Below are 24,105 nucleotides of genomic sequence, written 5' to 3' on the forward strand. Positions count from 1 at the left end.
ATATGCTTTAATATGCATTTATACACATAGGATAATCTCTAAGGTCTTTTCCAACCTAGAAATCTATGAATCTATGAACATAAAAATCATAATCTGTTTTAAAGGTGCCTTAACACCTGACTGAAAAATAAGTAAAATTTCATCAAATAAAAGAGATTCTCAATACAAATTAGAAAATGCTTATTCAGAATTTCAGTCATTTTTTTATACTTACGTATTTGTATGGAAGTGTATTATGCATGCTTGTTTTTATCTAAATAAATTTAAATAATATTTTAGCAGTCTTTTGCTATGTGAAGTAAGCAAAGACATTCAGGTTTAGTCACCAGAACAATGGTATTAATTATCTCATGTTATTTGTTTACCTTCTGCCATACTATACAGACCAACAATACACATTAAAGTAGCAGCTGATAACGAGTTGACTTTTTTAATTTGTTAAAAGCAAGAGACTGAAATGTGACACTGCATTTCTAATCATGAACCCATTAAAACAAGTATTTCACTTAAGTATGTGACCTTGTGAAGTATGTTAAAAATTATGTGGAAAGCCTGTATTCTACTTCTTGCCCATGCAAGAGGCTTTTTGGTGCATGCAGATATAGCACATTGCCATAGTCTCATATATTAACGTTATATTTAACAAGGGCACTTTCATCCTCAAGGCTTTGCTCATTAATGTACTACTCAGCTTTTCAAAATGCCTATCAAATTCTCTTCTGCAAAGGAAGAAATACGTGTTAGCTTTACTTCAACTTCTTTTTGGACAATGACGTTGGTTTTGGAAGCTAAGCAGCCATGAAGAAGTCAGATTAATGTTGGGGTCTTTTAGGACAAGTTGGAAACATAGTTCAGAATTGGACTCTTGACAATTTCCAAGTAATGTACCCAGAAGCAGCACACTTAATGAAAAGAAGCTAAAATACATCAAGGTTAGTGTATCTAGTGTGACTTTTCGTTGGTCATATGGTACCCCCTCTTACAGAACACACACAACTTGCTCACATATTAAGGAAAACTCTAGTAAGGTTTTAATGTAACGTTTAGGAGCGACAGAAGAACCTCGAACTGCATAATGTAAGATTGAACTGCTTACCACTGCATGCAGTCACTTTCTGAAACCTCTGGAAAGAGCTCAAAAGTGTTAAATTATGTCTGTTCTACACTAACTTCTGCCTTGTTCCTCTAGTCCGATTCTTGACTTCGCTTTGGTTTCTGTACTGAAGAAGCAAACTGGTGCTTTGCTGAGTCCCACTGATTTGCTTTGTGTTCCTGCCGAAGCGATTATAATACGTAACCTGGAGAGAGCTCTTTGAGGAAAGCATTCCCAGCATCATCTTAACAAAAGAGATCATTATGACAATAAGTGGGAAGTTTTTCCCGTATCTAGCCTAGGCTGCAATTTTTGCAACAGCTTAGTGTTAATGTTTTTTGTTTCAATGACCTGTCATTGAGATCCTTACAACCCATCCTTCCCCTGAAACACTGACTGTTGTCATATACTTTTAAGGTGGTTACAGTAAAATATTTACAACATTGTTTTTTAATATTTTTGCAATATCTTAAAGTTCTCTATAGGCGAGGCAAAAGGAAATCTGAGTTAATTTGGAGATTCCATGGAACTTTCTTGAGAAGGTTTGATTTGTTAAAAAAAAAAAAGAGTATTTTGGTTTTCTCCTTTCCTAACACAGAAGATTTCAAGCGATTACTGTGTTCTGCTATCTGCTTTTTTAATATCTTACAAAAGTATGTTATGTTGCCCAGTTCTGTGATTAGGTGCAGCGTTGAGAACCAAAGACGGGCATTTGAATAACTGTTTTTTGGTGTAGAACTCAGAATTACCACAGGCTTTTGTCTCCATATTGCTGTCACAGATCAGCTGTTGAATTCTTGAGCCTTATCTAATCACTCCATTTTTGTTTTCCCCCAACCTTCTTACCTTGATCAAAGGTCTAGTTCTCTGTATGTGGTAGAGTGGAAAAAAAAAAAAAAAAAACAACAACCAACAACAAAAAAAACACGCACAAAAAAATTATCTAACACAACAAAAACCAAAGAGCTTGCTCTGATTGGCCTAAAGAATGCTGGGGGAAGTGGGGGAGATCTTTTTGATAGACTTTCTCCTTGCAAAGCTTCTGAAAGTGAATGAGTCTTTTTTTGATGGAGTATGTTGTATAACTGGTTAAGAAAAATAACCAGCAGAATCTCTGCCTTTCAACCTTAAGGGCATACTATGAGCTGCAGTAAATATTTAGGAGCATAGATAAAACACTAAAGCGGTAACAAATTAATTCTGGCTTACTTTCCACAAAATAATAATGAAAAATTTCGCAGTGGTGTCCTAATCTTACTGGGGAGGTGATAAAAGGAGTTTCTCATGTCCATTCATTATTGTTTGAAACTGGTTATTTAAGTGTTGATGTAGGCACTAAAAGTAAACAGAACTGGTGAGCTGCATGCGAAGTTCTAATCCTATTAACAGGGGAAATAGAAGTAAAAAAATCTTAGTAAGATAAGTGCTCATTAAATATAAGTTAAAATGTCAGAAGTGACAGTTAAGTACAAATTTAAATATATCTCTGTGCCTGTGAACTTGATGGAACAACAGTGATTTCTTGCAAACTTTGAGGAAAGTAAAAAAATGCAAGAATATGAATACAGATTACTCAAGTGATTGTAGCTACTACTGATTGATTAATTGCTTCCTTTTTAGAATGGGCTTTAGAAGACTTCTGACGAGTCAAGTGCAGTATTTTGGGAGAGATGACAGTAACTTGCATGTTAGAATGTTGCAAACCCATGTCATAAAAGAGTGGAATTACTTGTTTTGAACAAAGTTCATTAAATCTCATACATGCTTCTAAATAAAAGCAATATGTGTGTACATGACTAAAATACTGATAGTATTAAGGAATTTAGATCCTTTTACTGCATGATGAATGGTAGTATTCAGTAATAAGCATTAAATGAGGAATTTATTTATTGGGAAATGAGATTGCCAGTCTCAGGCATTAGGTAATCAGAGATTCTCAGGCTCTGGTTCATGGTGTTTGAGATCTGCAAGTTTCTGCAAAAGGTATATTAAATAGAAAACAAGATAGAATCATAGAATGGTTTGAGTTGGAAGGAACCTTTAAAGGTCACCTAGTCCAGTCCCTCCCTGCAGTGAGCAGGGGCAGTAGTGGCTTCCAATTTAAGATTCAGCCTTTAAGTCAGTGTGTATGTGGTGGGAAATTTTGACTGTAGACAATTACTTGTTGCCTGACAGCATCTGCTTTTCCTAACTTAAAGAATCTACTCTATATGTTCTAGAACTTTACTTCATAAACAGATTAAAGTTTTAAATTTATTTTTTCAGACAGATGATACTGACTGGGTGTGTGGCATTTGCCCGGCACGTTGGACCAACACGTGTAGAAGCTGAGCTTTTACCACAGTGTTGGGAACAGGTAACTGATTATTTTGTGCTTTATGCTGGAAAATTAGTTAAAATGAGTAAATGTTGAGTTTTATTTGTTTGAGGGGGAGGTTGCGGGAGTATTTTTCAGAAAGATATTTGGTTGTTTTTTGTCCTCATTAACATTTACATTTAAGTTACTTTTATATAACGTTAAAAATAACTCAGAAGCAGAAAATTTGTCAAAAACTATCTGGAGATTATAGTTACCTGCATATACCTTCATATGTTTGTTGTATTGAAATGTAGATATGCCCATGTTCATCATCAGTGTTGTCTAATCTATTTCCAGGTAGGTGCCTTTAGAATTTGTACTGTAATTTCCAGATTGCTGGAAATCCATTTTCATTCAAAGATTTCGTTCACTGATTTTTATATTGTATTAAGTCTCTGGAGCAGTGTTCACACTTCAGCTAGTTTAAACAGAAAATTAGAGATCAAAGTAGTCAGAAATAAGTCCCCTATAGATGGGCACAATGTTACACCTGTAAGATCAGCCTGAAGTTTACACATGCCTTCTAGAATCACAGTGACCTTTTCCAGAGATGTTCTAAATTAATACAAATAACTGGACAACCAAACTGAAATGCTCTTACTGTTTCAGCTGAGGCATAGAAACAGAATAACATGAGTTCAGGTGAGAATGCATGGTATTTTCCTACCATAATGAAGAGGAGGGAGTTCATCATTGACCGAAAGACAATGAATAACTAAGCCATGACAGAGTGGTAATGCTTGCTTTGATGGCACAGTCTTTCTGGACTGATAATTGTATACTGTTTCTTGCATCCCACAGCCATCTGTGTTTCACCATAAAGTCCAAGCTTTAATACTCTTAATGCTTTCTGACAGTAGAAGTATGTTTGTGCAGCATTCGGGCTTATATATATGACCGATGTACGTATTGATTAAATAAAGGACTCATGGCAATAGTAGTTGAACACAAACCACATTTTGATTTTTTTTAATCCTTCCTGTGAGATTTAAACAGGGTTTAAAAAAAGTCTTACCTCAGAGCACATCTTCATCATACTGGTTTCTTGCTAATTGCCGATGCAAAAGAAAAACCAGTCCAACTGTGACAGTGCCACATATCAGGCTGCCAAGCCATATGTCGTCATGCTTTTGTTTAATGCAGTTTGCCAGGCTTTGTTTGCAGTATTGAAACCAGGTCATTATTTTCTCAGGCAAAACACCAGCCACATCTCATTGTCACAAGGCTGAGTTTGTAGAAGGAACTCAAAAATACGTGTCATTTTCTACCTTTTTTTCAGTAGCTGCTTTATTGTGAAAAATTTCTTCCTTGTATCTAATCTAAGTCTACCCTCTTTCGGTTTAAAGCCATTGCCCCTTGTCCTACCACTACACGCCCTCTCCAGCTTTTTTATAGTACCTTTAGGCACTGGAAGACTGCTATAAGATCTCCTCGGAGCCTTCTGTTCTCCAGGCTGAACAGCCCCAACTCTCTCAGCCTGTGTTCATAGGAGAGATGCTTCAGCCCTTGGATCATCTTCGTGGCCTCCTCTGGACTGGCTCCAACAGTTCCATGTTCTTCCTATGTTGAGGTCCCCAGAGCTGAAGGCAGTACTGCCTGTGGGGTCTCATGAGAGCATCAATAGTTACCATCAATGTTGGGGTGGCACTGCCTACTTTTCTGGCACACAATATCAGCATTCATCTGCCTATTTCCCAATACCTTTGCTTGAAAAGGAGAAAGAAATGTGCTTGCTGTTGACCTGGGGCCCTAGAGTTTGGGTCCAGATTTGTTCGAGTCTGGTTTTCATCTAGGGTGAATTTTTGAACAGCCTTAGAGTGGAAAGGGGAGGTAGCACAGGATCAAGAGGTTCTTGGGAATAAGAGCTGTTCTCAGTCACATTGTAGAGGTGTGACTCATTTACACTGGACTGGAGAGCAGAATTTAAATAGCAAGCAAGAACTTTTTGGCTTAGCAAGTGTGTTGTCTTTTGACCCTGATTGCTCAGCCAGGCCTAGGTAGGCAGCAACGCTACACTGGTTGGCTCGGAGCACTAGAGGGCACTTGTGGAGCTCTTAGAGGAATGGTGCTCCTGAAGGGCTACACAAGGCAAAACATTTCGTGACATGCCAGCTCAGAAGTTACTCATATTCTTTAGAGTACAGCAGCCCATGTGCTGCTTTCCACCCTTTGTTTTACTGCATAAACATACGTGCTTCTCCGATTCTTCTCTCACTATAAGCTCTGTTTTATAGGATAACTAGAGAAGGCTGTGTCTGCCTTGCCTTTATGCCTCAGTGCCGAATTTGAGGCTGCTTAGTACCCATGTGCCACTTAGAATCATAGAATGGTTTGGGTTGGAAGGGACCTCAAAGATCATCCAGTTCCACCCCCCCTGCCATGGGCAGGGAAACCCTCCACTACACCAGGTTGCCCAAAACCTCACCCAACCTGGCCTTGAACACTTCCAGGGATGGGGCATCTACTTCTACAGGCACAGTCGGTGTTTGTCTAAGAGGTGCAGACGTATCCCTCTGTTGCAGTTCATTCTAACCACATTTTGAATACTGGTTACTGCAAAGCAAATAGCCATTCTGTTTCTCTGTACCAGATCAACCACAAATACCCAGAGAGACGGCTACTGGTAGCAGAATCCTGTGGAGCTCTAGCACCTTACCTTCCAGTAAGTATTAATACTGACTCTAAATACTTTGCTAGTGAAAGCAAGGTGAAAACCTGATGCATAAGGTAAGCATCCTTTATAATTTTAAATATTCCCAAGTATTTATGTTATGCATAGGCAGTCACATTGTCTTCTACTTTGTCACACATGTGAGACGCAATGAATCACATTGAGGAGATAGCTTATTATAAATGAATACAGGTCAGTCTACCTATAAAAGGTCTTCAAAACCAGTATATACTGAAACAAAGATGATTTTTTCAGAAAAGATGAAGTAAAGATAGTTAGGACCAATTAAGGAAATAATTGGTACCCAATAATAGAGTCCTTCAGACATTATGGAATGTTACATGAAGAAGCAGCAGCAAAACTAAGTCAGTGATGAACTAAAATTTGAAGCTTCAGAGAAAGAGGAAAATAACCCGAATTAAAACCCCATTTCTTCAGTTTAGCAGTGCAGCGATTAAAGATTCTGATTAAAGTCTAGGCCCATAGCAGTTTTTTTGCTGTTGGTCTTTTTTGGTTCCAGATGAATTAAAGGACCTGAGTTTTGTGCTTAGCAGGACAAAAGGCTCTAATGAGCCTACTGGCATTTTATATTCATTCATCCTCTGTTGTGAAAACTGGATGTGTAATATTCATAGATCCTTTTATGATTGGAGGAAGGGATCTTGTTTGGGAGCACTAACAGAAGTGCAGATTACTGATAAAAATTGATATAGACTTGCATGTCTTGTTTCATTGGATTTAATAAGTGTATTTTTTGTTTGCAAACAGAAAGAAATTCGTAGTTCATTAGTACTTTCCATGCTGCAGCAAATGCTAATGGAGGATAAGGCAGATCTGGTACGAGAAGCTGTGATCAAAAGCCTTGGCATCATTATGGGATATATTGATGATCCAGACAAATATCAACAGGTATAATTTGCTTTGGGTTCTGTATGTGTAAAATACCTTCTATCATTATTTCATGAATAGGATGATGCATAATTTTATGTATTTTTATTAAATCTTTCCAGATACTTTAAGAAATGTTGAGGATATATATTTCAGATACTCTTGAATGTTGATTTTATTTTATTACTAGGACCAAAAAGAAAACGTATACATACAGGTATCATTAGAACCTCAGGTATAAGCCTTACACTGAAGATTCTCTAATAATTCATAATTTGCCTTCAAGAACATCCCACTTCATTGCCCACCTGATACTATTAGCTAATTTGATACCATCACTTGCTAACAGAGATTTGTCTACTACAACAAAGCCTACTTGTAGTTCAACTTAATGCTGCCTAATAATGTTTCAGAGGAGTGAAAATGAACAACTTCTAATCCTGGCTTTGAGTTTTTGAAGGCAGAGTGGTGAAATGTGTTTGTATTGATTCTGATAACTTGACTGTAGAGAAATACTAGCAGGATCATTCAACCACCTCCTGTTTACCTTTGCAGATGTGGTGGGAATATCTGTTGAAGGGCCTCCAGGTACTACCTTGGGGTGTTTTTTAATCAGTGTAAACTTTTAAAAATAGATTATCGTCTTTTTCTAGTCTGCATGTTTCGTGTGGGAAACCTTAGCATAAATTGTAGGAAAAAAATTACGTTGTTTGTTGTCTTTTACCAGGGCTTTGAACTGCTGCTTTCAGCTTTAGGAGACCCTTCAGAACGTGTAGTTAGTGCAACACATCAGGTATTTTTACCTGCTTACGCTGCCTGGACAACAGAACTGGGAAATTTACAGTTCCATCTTATACCTACACTGCTTAATAAAATTGAAAAATTGCTCAGGGTATGTGTTCAACTGTTTCTACATTGGAGAATTTTCTTTGTATCTTTATTATGTATGCAGGCTTTTATAAAAAAAATACAAAAATGTAAATAATTGCTACTTAATGTTCTGTGGGGGAAATATTTTCTGGAGATTCTTGTTATAACTCCATAATTTTTACTTGTCCTTTGGAGGAAGGGAAAAAAAATCAAACGAACAACAAAAAACACTAAAACCCCAAAACCCAAATATATTCTTCTTTAACAATGTTTTCCTTTAAGGCCCAATAATCAAAGTGCAGTTCAGAAAACGCTTGCTTGGGACTGTGACCAGATGATATGTGTTATTCTGAGTGCATTGGCCCTATATTTAAATTGGTTTTAAGTGTCACATAGTGTAGTTTTTAATAAAGTGCAATGTTTATTAAGCAAAAAAAAAAAAAAAGTAGAATTGAATGATTTAGTTAGATCATTTGCAGTTACGAGCCAGTTTGTCTACATATTTATTTTGGTAGCTATCTGGAAAGTTCTGGAAGATGGGTTATCTCATAAGGATCTAACACACTTGACCAAAAGGCTTGTTTTTAGAGTGCAGGTGACAAGTTGATTCAGTTTTTAGATGCGTTGGTCTCTGAGACCAAGGATTCACATTCCCAAAAGGTGCTGAAAAGTGTTCTTTCGGAATATCAGTGTTTCGTCAACGTGAACTACTGAATGCTGAAGGCTGTATTGCTTGAATCTTTTGAGTAGAAGTGACTTAAGGGTGACAAGGGGATTTGGATGGTGACACAAAGCAAGCTTGTGGTTAGGATAAATGACTATATAATTAGTGTCTCTGTGTGGAACTTGTTACAGATGTGTTCATCTCTTGCCAGGGAATACATGCCTAAGCAACAGATCATCCAAACCGAAAACTTTAAATGTTGTGTTTGTTTCAGGAAGGAGAACATGGCTTGGATGAACACAAACTCCACATGTATCTGTCTGCTCTGCAGTCATTGATTCCTTCACTGTTTGCACTGGTGCTACAGAATGCACCTTTCACAAGCAAGGCTAAACTTCAGGGAGAAGTACCACCAATAGAAGGTAAATTACGTATTTCTGATATGGGGAATTTTTATAAACTTGAGTATAATTCAGTGACAAATCTCAAATGACTAACAGCAAAGGAAGAATTTCAGGAAATAGTCCGTAGTCCTCATTTACTTGGGATTTTTGTGTATTTAAGGTTACTACATAAGCATAAATCGCAGAACATGTGTCTAAACTTCAGATTTTTGTAGCACACTGTCTGTACAATAATGATTTCAGTTTATGTCCTCAAGCCTTTTTTTTTGCTAATCCACCTGTTCTTTATGTTGTATTTTCATGTATAACAAGTACAGAGAAAGAAATTCAGGGAACCTCTGTCATGTTGTGAATTTTGTTTCTTTAAAGTTGCTGAGTTGATGGAGAGAATTGGGTTTTTTTAAGGCAAATTCCAGCATAGCAAGATTTGTCTTCACGTGTCATGACATTTTTCTTTGTTCAATTTTTCCCCTTTTTGGAAAAAGATCTTTCTGCTTCCTTTCCTTCCTCCTGCTTCATTCCTATGAAAGAAATTAGTCTGACAGGAACCCTTGTCAGGTATTTAACTAATTACAAATATCAGCTTGTTGATGCAGAAGAAATACGTAAGTAGTGAATATTTGCAAAATGGTTGCCAGTAGAATAAAGGAGAACTAATTGGTATCCTTTTGGATTTTTTTTTCCATATTTACTTAGCAGTGTTACAGGCAAAATGACTTCTTTGTGCCCTGTGACGTAGCTTTATGTAATCCAATGGGAGTCTTGCAATGAAATATGTTGTTGTCCTAATACAAAATATAAATTGTGGGAAAAAAAAATACAGTTTTGCCTTCTGATTCACCTCTTAAATGTTTGTTCATATTGATCTCCCTTAGCAAATCCGTAAGGAATGCTTCCTTTTTCCACCCATTTTTGTGCTTGACAGACCTGATTATCACAAAAAAAATTTTTTTTTATCTCTCATTATTTCTCTCTACTTCTTAAAAGAAGCTTTTGAGAAAGCAAAGCAGTCCTACATTGGATTTCCTAAAGGTTTCTGAAGAATTTATTTCCACTAATAGCCAATAATATCAAGAAGGCTGGCCTCAATTTCAGTTAATTCTTACAAATAAAAAATTTTAAGTGGGGAAAAATACAGCCTAGTGCAGGAGCTTCACCATCTGTTGTGTATCTGTGTAATATCTTAGCAGACTGAATGGCCTCAGGGTGGAGTTATCCCTGGATCAGCAATCCCAGCCTGTAGAATGTTTTCTCCTGTTACAAAATTTTAAAGATCTTTTTGGTAATACCTGCTGCATGCTGATAGTAGTGCTGTGTGTGAAGGTGCAAAGAAAGGGTAACAACTTGAAAGGAGAATTTGGAAAGCAACTAGGGGTATGTTACTGTACGATATCGATGTGAAAATGTTAAACATGGTGTGATAAAACTCGTTCAGCTGACTCGAGTCATTTGAGAATGAGCACTTTTTACCTGAGTGGCTACTCTTTAAATAAGGGATGCAAAAATTTCAGGCTTCAGCCTACTCTGACAGCTCCTCCTCCACAAAAGTGGAGGCAAAAAAATCTCATGTACTTTTCACTAATCCAGTAGCATTGCAATTCAAGCTTGCTTTCTTGAATTTTGCAGTAGGAAAGATGATATTCTCGTTGCTTAACTTCATTGCTGAATAATTTCAAGTATGCTTCACATGAATTGAGACTAATAAAAGCAATCTTGGTGTAGCATGCTTTCAATCCCTAGGTGCTTTAATGGTCTAAAATTTTTTTGAGGTCTTGCTTTTTATGTGTAAATTATTCTTTTCTGATAATTAAGGAGTTGGGGGAGGGAGTGGGAAGTGTCAAGAACTACTTCATATATAAATGTTGGAGCAGTTAGAGTGTAGCAACAGAAATGAGGAAACCTTGCCTGCAAGTCACTCTACTGTAAATCTGATGTGTTCTTTGAGATCATAGAATGGTTTGGGTTGGAAGGGGCCTTTTAAGGTCATCTAGTCCAACCCTACTGCAGTGAGCAGGGGCATCTTCAACTAGATAAGGTTGCTCAGAGCCCTGTCCAACCTGACCTTGAATGTTTCCAGGAAAGGAGCATCTACAACCTCTCTGAGCAACCTGTTCCAGTGGTTCCTGTGTTTCACCACCTTCATCATAAAAAATTTCTTCCTTATAGCTATCTGAACCTACCCTCGTTTAGTTTCAAAGCATTACCCCTTGTCCTGTCACTCCATGTCCTTGTAAAAAGTCCCTCTCCAGCTTTCTTTAGACCCCCTTTACTTACTGGAAGGCTGCTAGAAGGTCTCCCCAGAGCCTTCTCTTCTCCAGGCTGAACAACCCCAACTCTCTTGACCTGTCTTCACAGGAGATGTGTTCCATCCCTCTGGTGATTTTTGTGGCCCCTTTCTGGACCTTCTCCAACAGGTCCATGTCTTTCCTGTTCTGAGGACTCCAGAGCTGGATGCAGTACTCCAGGTGACGTCTCACCAGAGTCAAGTAGAGTGGTAGAATCACCTCCCTTGACCTGCTGGCCATGCTTCTTTTCATGCAGCCCAGGATACGGTTGGCTTTATGGGCTGCGAGCACACATTGCCAGCTCACGTCCAATTTTTCATCAACCAACACCCTCAAGTCCTTCTCCACAGGACTACTCTCAATCACTTCTTCCTCCAGCCTGTACTGATAGCAGGGATTGCCTCGACCCATGTGCAGGACCTTGCACTTCACCTTGTTGAACCTCAGGAGGTTCACATGGGCCAGCTTCTTCAGCTAATCCATGATGGCATCCCATCCTTCAGGCGTGTCAACTGCAGCACTCAGGTGTCATCTGCAAACTCGTTGAGAGTGCACTCAATCCCACTGTCTGTTGATGAAGACATTAAACAGTACTGGTCCCAACACAGCCCCTTGAGGGACACCGCTTGTCACCGATTTTCATCTGACTGTTGAGCCATTGACCACTACTCTGGATGTGACCATCCAGCCAATTTCCTTATCCACTGAAAATCCATCTATCGAATTCATGTTTCTACAATTTAAAGAGAAGGATGTTGTGGGAGACTGTGTCAAAGGCCTTACAGAAGTCCAGATAGGTGGCATCTGTAGCTCTTCCCTTGTTCACTGATGTAGTCACTCCATCATAGAAGGTCACTAGGTTGATCAGGCAAGATTTGATGTTGGTGATGATAATTCCATAATCTCCCTGTACCGGCGTTTTCTCTTTTTCCATGAGGGTCATGTCATCTCTTCAGAGATAGATTTAACTCACTGATTTTTAAAAAGCAATTTGATAACCTTACAAAGAAGGCACTAAAGAGCTGGACTTTCTTAGCTATCTTTACTGACGTCACCTCCAAGGTATTTTCATCATCTTTTGTTGGTGATTGCTTGTTCTCTGCTGTTACAGTCACTAGATTTCCCCGACCCGTCTCACCTCTTCAGGATGTGGCCATCATCCTTGGAAGCCGCGAACAATTAGCAGTGTTGTTGCACCTGTATGACCATCAACTAGAACATGAGGGTACCACAGGCTGGGAGACCTTGCTATGGGTAGTCAATCAACTGTGAGTTCATTTGGATCTTACGAGTCCTAATTTTAAAATGTGTCAAAATTAATAGTTCTTAAACACAATTATGTTCAACAATGATTTAACGTAAGAATTTTAAGTATGGTTGTGTTTAGGAATTACTAAAGAGGAAAAGATTGACTTTTTTTAGGTGTTTTAATTTTTGTACTGAATTAACTTTGATTTTATTCAGAAAATATCTAGCAGGATGTCTAGGTAACTACTTGCTCCAAAAAATAATTTCTTATTATTAGGGTCAGAAATTGTACAGAACATGGAGGTAATTTTGTTAGAACAAATAGGGCCGTGTGTGTACATATATATTTATTAATATAAACTGTACATCTGTACAAATATTACTGAAGAGAAACAAAAGATCAGAGTAGTGTTTGATATCCTTTTATTTCCTGATTTTTAGGCTACCACAGCTTATAGAAATAGTCGGCAAGATCAACGTAGCATCAACTGCCTGTGTCCATGAGTTCTCTAGATTTTTCTGGAGACTTTGTAGGACATTTGGGAAAATTTTTACAAACACTAAGGTAAGATATTACCTTAAATATTCTACAAAAAGAGTTCCTTGATAATCTGTATTCTCCATATTTACAGGATGTCTGAATACCTCCACTTTGTGTTGGATGTCACACTGATGCTTTTCCACAAATAAATTTTAACCTGCTAGTTTTAAATCTCTATTTGCATCCTTTTTTCATTTCTGGTTTTGACCATTTTGGGATCGCCTTCTCATCTTGCCCAACAAGGAAGGATTTTTTGGGGGTTTTTTTTTGAACTATATTCTTCATATATACTTTGTGAATGGCATAGAGAGAGGGAGAGATCATCCTAATTCTAGCGATTTAACAATTTTCTTTCTACAGAACAACATGCTGTTAGTGTTTGTGGCATACCCAAGTACTCCAGCATGTACTTGATTGGAAATTTAAAATTAATGCTTTCCCTGCCGGGAATATTTTCTACAGATGATATGTAAACATTTTTATCAAGGAAATATATAATTTTTCTCAATAAAATGACTTCTAAATATAATTCAAAAATATTTTAAAGGAAAATTATAAAACATGAGAGGATTACCTAACGATAAAATTACAGAACAGAGTTAGTCTTATGTGCTGCCTCCAGAGAGGAGATTAAAACCAGTCTCTGATCTTCAAAAGCCCCTTCTGTAAGTTATCTTTAGAACCCCTGCTTCTGTAAAATTGTTCTGATACTGATGATCACAGCGATATTATAGAAGAGAGCACTTCATGGACAGCAAAGATATAAACCAAAAAAAATCTTTTTTTTTTTTTGACATATAGCTTGGTAAAACCATAAATCCTAAAGCCAAACTAAGCATATTGCCAAGTGACTTCAGCTTTTATTATCAGGAGTGCTAAATGCTGCTACCTCAGTGTAGGTACTCCATAGAAATTTTTACTTTCTTATGTCATACTTGATTTTCGTAAAAGCTGGCTTATGTCATGCTTGATTTTCGTAAAAGCTTTTTTTAAGAAAAAAAGGGGGTTTTTCATAAAAACCTTTTTAAAGGTTTTTTCTTTCTCTACCTTCAAAATGTCCTTCTACTGTGTTGTTTTTTTTTTCTTTTTTAATTATTCTTAATTTTTTCCTAAGCTAATTGACATTAGTAACAGATTTTCTTACATGGCATTCGTCATCCTTTGTGTAGGTAAAACCACAGTTCCAGGAAATCTTAAGATTGTCTGAGGAAAACATAGGTAAGTAGCTTTTTCCTCAAATGAATAAAAATTGATCTTAACTGCAACTGGAAAAAAAAACTGTCAATCTCTTGTTCAAATAACATTTTCAGACTGCAGTTCTTGAATTTGTCATCCTTCTGAAGGTTGGAAATCTAATCTTAATCTGAATGAACACTCTGAAGTTGTAGATTGTGTGTGTGTGTGTGTAAAGTACAAATAAAATCTCAAATCCAAATACCACTTGAGCATTATTTTAGCACGTGCATGTGTGTATATATGCATATATATGTATATAAATTCTTCATATATATAAAAAAGGTGAAAGTATAAAATACTTACAATACACACATATAAGTCATATACATAAACCCATGTAGTGTATATCTCACACACATATATACATATAAATGTATATATAAAACCTAAATTCTTCACTGTGTTTCATTAGATTCCACAGCAGGTAATGGAGTGCTAACAAAAGCCACAGTTCCCATCTATGCAACAGGGGTCCTTACGTGTTATATTCAGGTAGGTAAAATTTTTCCTACTAAAAAACCCTTACTGTTTTGGGTTTGGGGTTTTTTTGGGGTTTTTGTTTTTGTTTTTTTTTTAAACTTCCAGTGCTGTTGTGCTTTGAAGATAGGTAGATAAGTGGGCAGCTGAAAACACATTTAAAAGCAGTGTTCTAGCCAGATGGTGTACTACGTTTAGATGAGAGTCATCAGTGTGAAAACTTGAATTCAGTAAATCTTAAAATGACTTCTGGCATCTTCAGCACTGCGAACTCTGACATTGACAGCTGCCACGAGCCTCTATCAAAAATATTAATGTTATTCCATAAATGGGTTCTTGAACATTTAAATATGACTCCTGCAAACATAATTTTGCAAAATTTACTGGAACAGATAGCAGATAAGTCACCGTTTTGGATATAGATGGAGTCTTAAAATTTTAGTGTTACCTAATTCTAAAATAACCGCTCCATAAATAATGCTACCTAATCCTCCAGTGACCAGCAGTTATGGACCAGCATGTATGTGGCTTACAGGAAGAAATAAACACTTCATCTTCTCAACAGAAGTTCAGTGGACTGTGAGCCATCACAAACTGTCAGGAGCCATGAAAGCACCCAAGTATTCTTAAAAGTTTCTTTAGTAAAACAATTTGGGTAATTAATGCAGGAGTACGTGCTTAGCTGATGAAATACAGACTCTTCTTGTGTTTGCTTTGAAAGACTCTTTTTCTTAAACCGTGTTTCTGAAGTTCATAAGAAGATTGTTGAAGGCTAAATCGAGATTCTTGTTCATAGTTGGTCTCTTTCGTAGCTGTAGGTCATCACAAGCACAGCTGCACTTCTGCATGCAACGTTGTCCGCTCTTCTTTCAGGAAGAAGACCGCAAGCTGTTAGTTGGATTCTTAGAAGATGTAATGACCATGCTTTCACTGTCTCATGCTCCTCTTGACAGCCTGAAAGCTTCCTTTGTGGAACTGGGGTAAAGAATATACCTTGGAGTTGACTAGGTCGAAATATATTCAAAGTTTTTCTTGAAATCTGCTAATCTCACTGTAGTTTTAATAACTGTGATGCTTCGGGCGAATAAAGGGTATACTTGCTTGATTGATGATCAATTTATTTTCTATATTCTATATTATTATGGTGTGTTCTAGATACATATTTGCATTTAGTTCAGTGTCATAATTTACTGAAAATTATATTTTTAAAGTTCATTTAAAAAAAAATGAACTTGAAAATGCAACCTATTCTAGATAGCAACATGTTGCACGTCCTTCAGAATGAGATAAATGTTACGTATCCTTCAGAAAGGGTAAATGTTGGGAGTTTTAGATATGTTGAGAATGGATTCTTGAGACTCCATTTTATAGGCAAAGGACATATTCAGGGTTTTTGACTTTTGGTTGTTGTTTTTTTTGTTGTTGTTGTTTTTGATTGCCCAACTGTTTTCTTTTAGTGCAAACCCAGCTTATCATGAGCTGCTATTAACTGTCTTATGGTATGGAGTTGTCCATACTTCTGCTCTTGTTCGATGTACAGCTGCTAGAATGTTTGAGGTAAGTGTTAACCAAACTTTTCCATGCCTTTTTCAAACTAGGGTTTATTTTTAAAAGCAGTGATTCAAATAGTGTTGCTACATTCTTAAAAATGACGAATGGCTTCAGTGGTGCACTGGGTGATGGAGCAGGAAGTTGTCGTGCAGTTGTCTATCTGTTCTCTGCTCAGCAGCACATCTGTCATTAAGCACTTTGTCATTAGCCACTTGCAAGATACTTCTGGCGTCACTGTATACGTGTTCTTTGATCTGCTGCTGACGTGATTGTTGCCTTCTGATTACTTATTGCATGCTGAAAAACATTTTCCAGTTTTGAAAATGTGTTTCATTGCTATACTGGGTTCGAACCAGAATTAAATGCACTGTGAAATGGATTTGCTTAGGTCTGTAGGTAACAAGCATCTCTCTGAGTTTCAACATTGGCTTTTGCTGTTGGACACATTATCAACATGTCATATTCAACACATCAGCCTAATTCACACGTTAGGGCGTTGCAGTACTTTTTGTGGATGCTCATACGATGCACGTGCATTGTAATTCAAACTAGTTTCTGTTGGTGCCAAATATGATTATAAAAACATACATTTGACCAATTCTCTTTGTTTTAATTAAAATAATTTACTATTACTTTACTTGCTACATAGTGACAGCTTTATCTTTCCCTTAACATCTATAAATTTGTTCAGGATAAAGACTGTTACATTTAACTAGTAAGTTTGCTCTTATTTCCACATCGTGCCTCTGTTTCATCAACTGGTCATTAGAAAAGGCATATGCAGAAACTCTGGGACATACTCCACTTGCTGAACTGCTGAACAAAGAGATTATTTCTTTTTTTGCATGTTAGAAAGACATATTTCTAATCACACTATCACAGTCTGTTTCTTTTTTTGTGCTTTTCTTCACCATTTGACCCCTGTAGATAGCTTTGCAGTGGACCTCTTGCTGAACCTGCCACCATGTATCCATTTGCAAAAACCAATCTGCCTGGGAAAAAACAGCACTTCACCTAACCAGTAGTGTTCTTTACTGGTCTTTATCTGCAAGTCTTTGCAGATAGAGCACTAATCAACCCCTTTAAGACACATCCTGATAGTTTAGTTGAAAACATCCAACCTTGTCTTTTTTTTTTTTCTCCCCTCTCCTCTTCCTTTAAAAAGGAGGTGGCAATTTTTGGTCAGCCTTGAAATATTTTTGAGTTATTGTTTGGTGTTTGTTTTTTTTTTTTGTGTTGTTGTTGTTGTTGTTGTTGTTGTTGTTTGTTTTAATCTAAGAACATTGTTTATATTTTTATATTCATAATAATAAGCTTTTTTTTAAAAAAATAAGCATTAGCCAAACATGTGAAAGACCTGTTGCAACAGACTGTTGTCTTGTTTGTAGTTTCTCTTCAAATTCAACTGCATGTTGATTATTTTTGGGCAGTTCTGCATGCTATTTGACTGCTTGTTTCCTAGAAGTCTTCAGTTTTTACTGAAGCATAGGCAACTTTATTGCAGACATTTGTCACTTGACTATAATATCATATTGCCACTTCCTCGATGGCCACAGCGTACATGTTTGTATATGGCAGTATGTAAATTTGGGAAGTCACCTGTGTAAAGAGGTGGTAATCGTTCATAGAATGATTTGGGTTGGAAGGGACCTCAAAGGTCGTCTAGTTCCAACACCCTTGCCATGGGCAGGGACACCCTCCACTACACCAGGTTGCCCAAAGCCTCATCCAACCTGGCCCTGAACACTTCCAGGGATGGGGCATCTACAGCTTCTCTGGGCAACCTGTTCCAGTGCTTCACTTCTGGAAGATTCCTTCATTCAAGGAATTTCTGGCATCTCAGAGGCTGCTGAATGGCAGAGCCTAGCGATAAGATAATAAGATAAAGAGTACATCACCTCCAGGACAGCTGTATGAGTACTATAAAGATTCTGAGCAGCAGCACAGAGACTGCTGTGATTTGGGGCTGCCAGACAGAATGACCAAACCTTTACAGTCTGTTAAGAATTGGAAGGACACAGAAGTGATTTGGAGCCATTCTACCACTTCTGTCCTTCACAGAATCCCAGAATGTCAGGGATTGGAAGGGACCTCAAAGGATCATCTAGTCCAATCCCCCTGCTGGAGCAGGACCACCTAGATCAGATCCCACAAGAACGCGTCCAGGCAGGTTTTGAACATCTCCAGGGAAGGAGACTCCACAACCTCTCTGGGCAGCCTGTTCCAGTGTTCTGTTGCCGTTACTGGGAAGAAGTTCTTCCTCATGTTTAAGTGGAACCTCCTATGTTCCAGCTGATATCCATTTCCCCTTGTCGTATTGTTGGATGACAATGTCCTATCCCTTCCTTCGCGGGCAGGAACCTTTGTGCTACCTTTTTTAACGTCTAGCATGCATAAGGGATGATCACACATAGATCCAGAGGAATCAAAACTGGATAAAAACTTCCATTCTCTGTCTCACTGTAACCTGACATGCTGCTACATGGCTCTGCCCACCCAGCTGTTCCTCTTGCATCCGTGTTAATGTTTTCAGTCAGGAGTTTCCCATTTTAATGTTGGTGCAAACAGGAGTTGGTTGCTGCTCTGCTGGCTTGAACACGAAGCGCACAGTTGAGTTCTAAGCTTTGTTGGTCTGTTTAGGTTCAAGGCTAGGAACACTTATCTTCAGAACGACACTGGAATTATGAAGCGTGTTTTATTTTCAGTAAGACAGAGCGATGCTGTTTACTGTGCTTTACCATCATTAGAAGTGTGGCAGCCCGTATAGTCATGAAGCTGAGATCATTCCAAATTGTTTGCTAATTATACAAATCCCAAGCTTTTTTTTTTTGAAAGCACTACGTTACCTCTAGGCTTTTCTCAAAATTGAGACTAATAAAGAAAAACTCAAGTTCTTATTTGTTCAAAATCGAAAATAGTAAGCATTTTCTATTTTAATCACTGGGAAAACTGGTAGATCTGTATATGAGAGTATGATCATCGTGGTCAAATAGTGAGCTACGTCCTTAACAGCTGTTGGAAGAGTAGCCTAAAAGCTTCACACATCAGCACTTTAAGATGTTGCCACTGTAAATAATCACAAAATGTATTAATGTTGAAATGTAGTAGTTGAACTGACATTCCTAATACTGCCTGAATAACAATTTAGGGAGTTGCAGCTTTCCCCCTCCACGTGCTTTGCAGCAATAATGCAGAACACAACAATTCTAAGGTCTTTTCCAACCTAGAAATCTATGAATCTATGAATTCTCTCCCCCTTTTTTCTTCTCCAGTTATTACCTGTAAGACCACAATACGTTCAGTGCACGCACATACATGCACACACAAATATTGCTTAATAAAAGTTCCTGACGCCTTCTGGAAAGTCTGGTTCCTTCCAATCTTTCACAATTTACTTTGTTGTAAATTCGGAGTTGGTAAAGCAGGAATGCTCAAACAAATAGCAGAATGTAAAACTTTCTCTAATGAGAGGGTGTAAATATTGCCTGCTTTTAGTACCGTGTGATATACTGACAGATGTAATTTGAGTAATTAGAATATAGCTAAATATTAAAAAGGCATTTCAAATTTCTCACAGAAACGACTTACAAGCTTTTTAGGTTTATCTCCTAAGACCTGCAAATATATGCAGGCTTCCTTATATGGGATACAAAATGGAAATAGCAAAGCTTTCCCTTGTTTATTAATGCAGACAAAAAAAAACACTCTCTTTTTAATATGGAGAAAGTTTGGAACTTTTAATTTTTGAAAATTAGTAGGTTTTCATATGTAGAAAACATGTAAAGGGCATCTGCTACATATACAGCAAATATATATGCTTATGTATAGCTACTTAAGTAACGTAAAAAAACAACTGGGAGCATCTGAATTCAAACAATTTTGACATATTTATGGGTAATAAATTTCACAGCGATCTCAGTTTTTAACATTTGGGATATATTGCAACAAATACATCTCTTCCTGACTTTGCAAAAAGACTTGATGAAATACATTTCATGGAGAATCCAAGGATTCTCCATTCTCTACCTGCATAGACCAGCAAGGGAAACTTGGGATGGTTCGCATACCGACGGCTTGGCTGGCAGTTAAATCTAAAATAGTCCTGAAAGACTTTGAGGAAAGCTTAGTGGCATCTGGGAAGGTGCTGTTTGTCACACTGAAAATTCCAAAAGGTATCACTCGGTGCAGGAAAACTGCATTTGGCCTGGCCTAAAGACATCTGGTTTGCATGTGACAGCCCCCTGCTATAAAACGTACCATTCCCTTGATTTAGGACCAGCATTTAGATTAAACTTTCAAACTCAAATTGCCATCACTTTTGGATTTAATGATGCATCATTACGTGTATAATTATAATACATAATTATATTAGTATTTGAGTTAAAATACATAATTACTTGCTAAAATTTTGAGAGTTCATGTTTTAAAATAGCTGAAAACAGAGAAAACGTCATCACATTGTTGAATTTGCCAGGTTTGCGTTCGTTGCCAGACCACTTCAGCTTTCTTCATGCCTTTGCATATATGAAGCACTAGTGTAGCAGTATTTGCTTAGCTTCTAATTTTGGTTTGCTTTTTGTGTTTTTTTCTCTCTCTCTCTTGGTTGTGCCGTTCTTCTTCCCGTGGTACTGTGCTCGCTCTTTCCGTGCGCCACCTGTGACACCCCCTGCTCCGACCATTCAGCTGTTGGTGAAGGGGGTACATGAAACTCTGGTAGCTCAGAGAGTTGTTCCTGCTCTCATTACTCTCTCCAGTGACCCTGAAATGTAAGTTTCCCAACTGTCTTATATACTCAGCATCCCTCTTAATACTTAGGAAGAAATAACCATCAGTTCTGTTTCTTATTCTAGCTGAACGAAAACTGAACTGCTTTTAAACAAATGTCATTTTTAAATCACTTATTTGTAGATAAAAAGGTTTACTGCAACACCTGGAACTAAACTGTATAAAAGTACTGAATAAACTTCAAGTAGAAAACTTTAATCAATGTCATTTAGTTTTCGTGGGTTTTTCTATTTAATCATATTCTCAATTTTGAAATTGGCTTACATCATTTCTAGCAGGAAGCTGGATATTAATATGTTCTGTCATGCTGTCAGCTTTGCTCCTGCAGCATTAAATATCATCTGCATTACTGAAATGCAGAACAGTTTTGGCTGCATCCAATTTCTGATAGACAACTGTAGTGCTTCATCTCCTGGACGTTCTGATGTGATATTTCTTTCAAGCTAAGGAGGGATGCTTTGCTAATCTCACCAACAGGTTGTTACTAATAAATGCTCCAGCATGAGTAGTCTTAACCATTTTCATGTCTTGTATGGGTGACTAAACCAAGAAAAACCCCAAGAGTCTACCTGCCCATCCTCAGTCACAGCTAACCCAGTTCTCCAAGTTCACCAAACCGTTTTTTATTGCATGTTGACTGGTTTACAGCTGACTCTTCGCGGCATGCGTGAAGCCTTAGTTGACAAGCGGGTTGCTCCGGCCCTTGTTACCTTGTCCAGTGATCCCGAATTGTGAGTTTCAGATTGAGACCTTGAGTTAATCCTGTCTGTCTTTTTCCTGGTCTGCTTTTTTTGTTTTGTCATTGCTAGAAACTAATGTAACTTAAAGTACTATTTTTTTTTTTAATTTTGCTTCATTTTTAATTATTTTTATTCTTAATGTTTAATACATCTTAAAGGCTCTATTTTTCTGTTGTAGTTCAGTAAGGATTGCAACAATTCCTGCTTTTGGGACCATAATGGAAACTGTTACCCAGAGAGAGGTAAGACACCGGTAGTAGTCAGGCTGTTGTCTTTTGTAGCATAAGAAGTGGGTGATGTATTATAAATCCAGAAATCCAGTAATTTATTAACGAACTTGGAGGGAAAAAAAAAATGCAGCATATAAATTATTTCTTCCTTTGTTATATCATCTCTTCCAAAATGCTTTGGTTTGGATTTCTTTGGGTTGTTGGTTTGGGTTTTTTTTTAAACAAACGAACCTTCTTTTAACTAATAAAAACATTTACTTCTAAATATCAAACCAAACATAAAGAAAAACAGGTATGTAGAAAGAGAGGCCTTTCCCATAGAAGATGGGAAATCCTATGCTCAAAATGTTTTTTGAAACATTCTCCAATACAGTTCAGAAATCCAAGTCCATTGTTTTCAAGTAAAAGATCTTTACTTTTAAAATGCTGGCCAAAAAGTCATGGTGGGATTCAGCCATCTCCACATAAGTATATTGTACCATTTTACGTGCTTTAGTATATCCTGCTTGGCTTCCAACTCCTTTAGAAGGGTACAAGTCTCCTGTAGTTCCTGTTGTATCTGCTGGTTTAGCCCGTGGTGTCAAGGCGACATTAAAAGACATCATAGTGACATAACTGAAATAATCCTTCAGGGTACTATAGATATGCAATTCCTACTCGGTTTTTAAATGGTGAAACTTTGGTCATAGATCAGAATTCTGAAAAAGACACCCAGGATTCTGCTGGAAGCAGTAGAAATACTGTATTTTGTTTTATATAACTGTACAATCAAATTTCTTCTTGAAGTCCTTGCAACTTTTTGCAGAGCTTGCATTCTTCCTGTAATTTCGACATAATCTAAAAGAATGTGTTTGAGGAAATGTGAGTAAGAAGTCAGTGATGACTCACAAGTACTTGGAAGATGGATAAGTTACAATTTTGTAGCTTGGAATGCATGCCTGTAATCAGTTTGGGAAGAATACTGGGTTTTTACCACACAAAAATTACTGTATCCATTGCACTAATTATAATAAGCTTTACAGTACAGAGGTGATATCACCTTCCAAAATGTATCAGGAAATGTTATTTTTACAACTTCGAATGCAAATTTAATACTTCTGTCATCTTAGATGTGTTTGTATTTTCCATTTTTCTAGCCTTTAGTTGAGGAAAGCTTTTTAATAACATTGATTTTATGATGGTTACTTTTGCATCTGTCTTCTGGAGAAAATTTTCACCATACTAATTGAGATATATTACAAAAAAAAAAAACCAACCATGAATTCAGTTCTAATTAAACAGGAAAGCTTCAAAGACACTAGTAGTAAGAGGGAAATTTTAATAGCAGGAAAAAAAATGTGAGTATCAAAACCAGGGAAGCCTTGGGAGGAAAGACTGGCTGTATGGAAGCACCTGTCTTTAGTTAAAGATCTGATTAAAACACTGTTACCAGTCTTTAATATGTAGAGCTGCATCAAAGAGTTTGGAACATCCTGTCAGAAGAAAAAATGGAAATTAACAGAGGGTCCAGAGTTTAAAATATGGAAGATTATAGACATACTCTGAATATTTTCTAGCATCTTCATTCTTTTGTGTATTTTTTATTTCTCTGGCAACGTTTAAGCTTCTGGAAAGAGTAAAAATGCAGCTGGCGTCTTTCCTGGAGGACCCTCAATATCAAGACCAACATTCTCTACATACAGAAATCATAAAAACATTTGGAAGAGTTGGACCTAATGCTGAGCCCAGATTTAGAGATGAATGTAAGTTGCCTCAGTGGGAAGATGCAGTCTTCCTCTTTCTGACCCAAAGCTAATACTATGCTGGTTATATTGATTTTTTTTTTTTTCCTTTACAAAACAGTTGATGAAAACTCTTTGTTTTCAGAGTTTGATATGTCCCATTATTTAAGACTTTGCTTATATAATTTTCATTTTACCTAACATTGGTGTGTATATAGAACACCAGCATGTGATGATGAATGATTTCAGAGCCAGAGGGGACTGGTCACTTTGCTGCAGATCACATTTGAAGTTATCTTTTTTTTTAATTACTTGACACGTAAAATGCCTTCCTCTCCCTCC

At 37.2% G+C, this 24,105-nt stretch overlaps 1 protein-coding gene across 2 annotated transcripts in view; it reads left to right on the forward strand.

The window, feature by feature from the left end:
* RELCH (RAB11 binding and LisH domain, coiled-coil and HEAT repeat containing) overlaps nt 1-24,105 on the forward strand; it is a 79,931-nt gene that overhangs the window by 42,152 nt on the left and 13,674 nt on the right. For both annotated transcript variants that reach the window (XM_086608408.1, XM_086608409.1), the window contains 14 exons: nt 3,359-3,449; nt 6,043-6,114; nt 6,892-7,032; nt 7,739-7,903; nt 8,820-8,967; nt 12,346-12,502; nt 12,924-13,047; nt 14,193-14,241; nt 14,672-14,751; nt 15,610-15,716; nt 16,194-16,293; nt 20,971-21,053; nt 21,991-22,054; nt 23,646-23,784. In XM_086608408.1, coding sequence (XP_086464534.1) covers nt 3,359-3,449; nt 6,043-6,114; nt 6,892-7,032; nt 7,739-7,903; nt 8,820-8,967; nt 12,346-12,502; nt 12,924-13,047; nt 14,193-14,241; nt 14,672-14,751; nt 15,610-15,716; nt 16,194-16,293; nt 20,971-21,053; nt 21,991-22,054; nt 23,646-23,784 — 1,520 coding nt within the window. The remainder of the gene's footprint in view (nt 1-3,358; nt 3,450-6,042; nt 6,115-6,891; nt 7,033-7,738; nt 7,904-8,819; nt 8,968-12,345; nt 12,503-12,923; nt 13,048-14,192; nt 14,242-14,671; nt 14,752-15,609; nt 15,717-16,193; nt 16,294-20,970; nt 21,054-21,990; nt 22,055-23,645; nt 23,785-24,105) is intronic.

This window comes from Tauraco erythrolophus, chromosome 3, assembly GCF_009769465.1.
Source record: "Tauraco erythrolophus isolate bTauEry1 chromosome 3, bTauEry1.pri, whole genome shotgun sequence".
In the NCBI taxonomy this organism is placed as follows: domain Eukaryota; kingdom Metazoa; phylum Chordata; class Aves; order Musophagiformes; family Musophagidae; genus Tauraco; species Tauraco erythrolophus.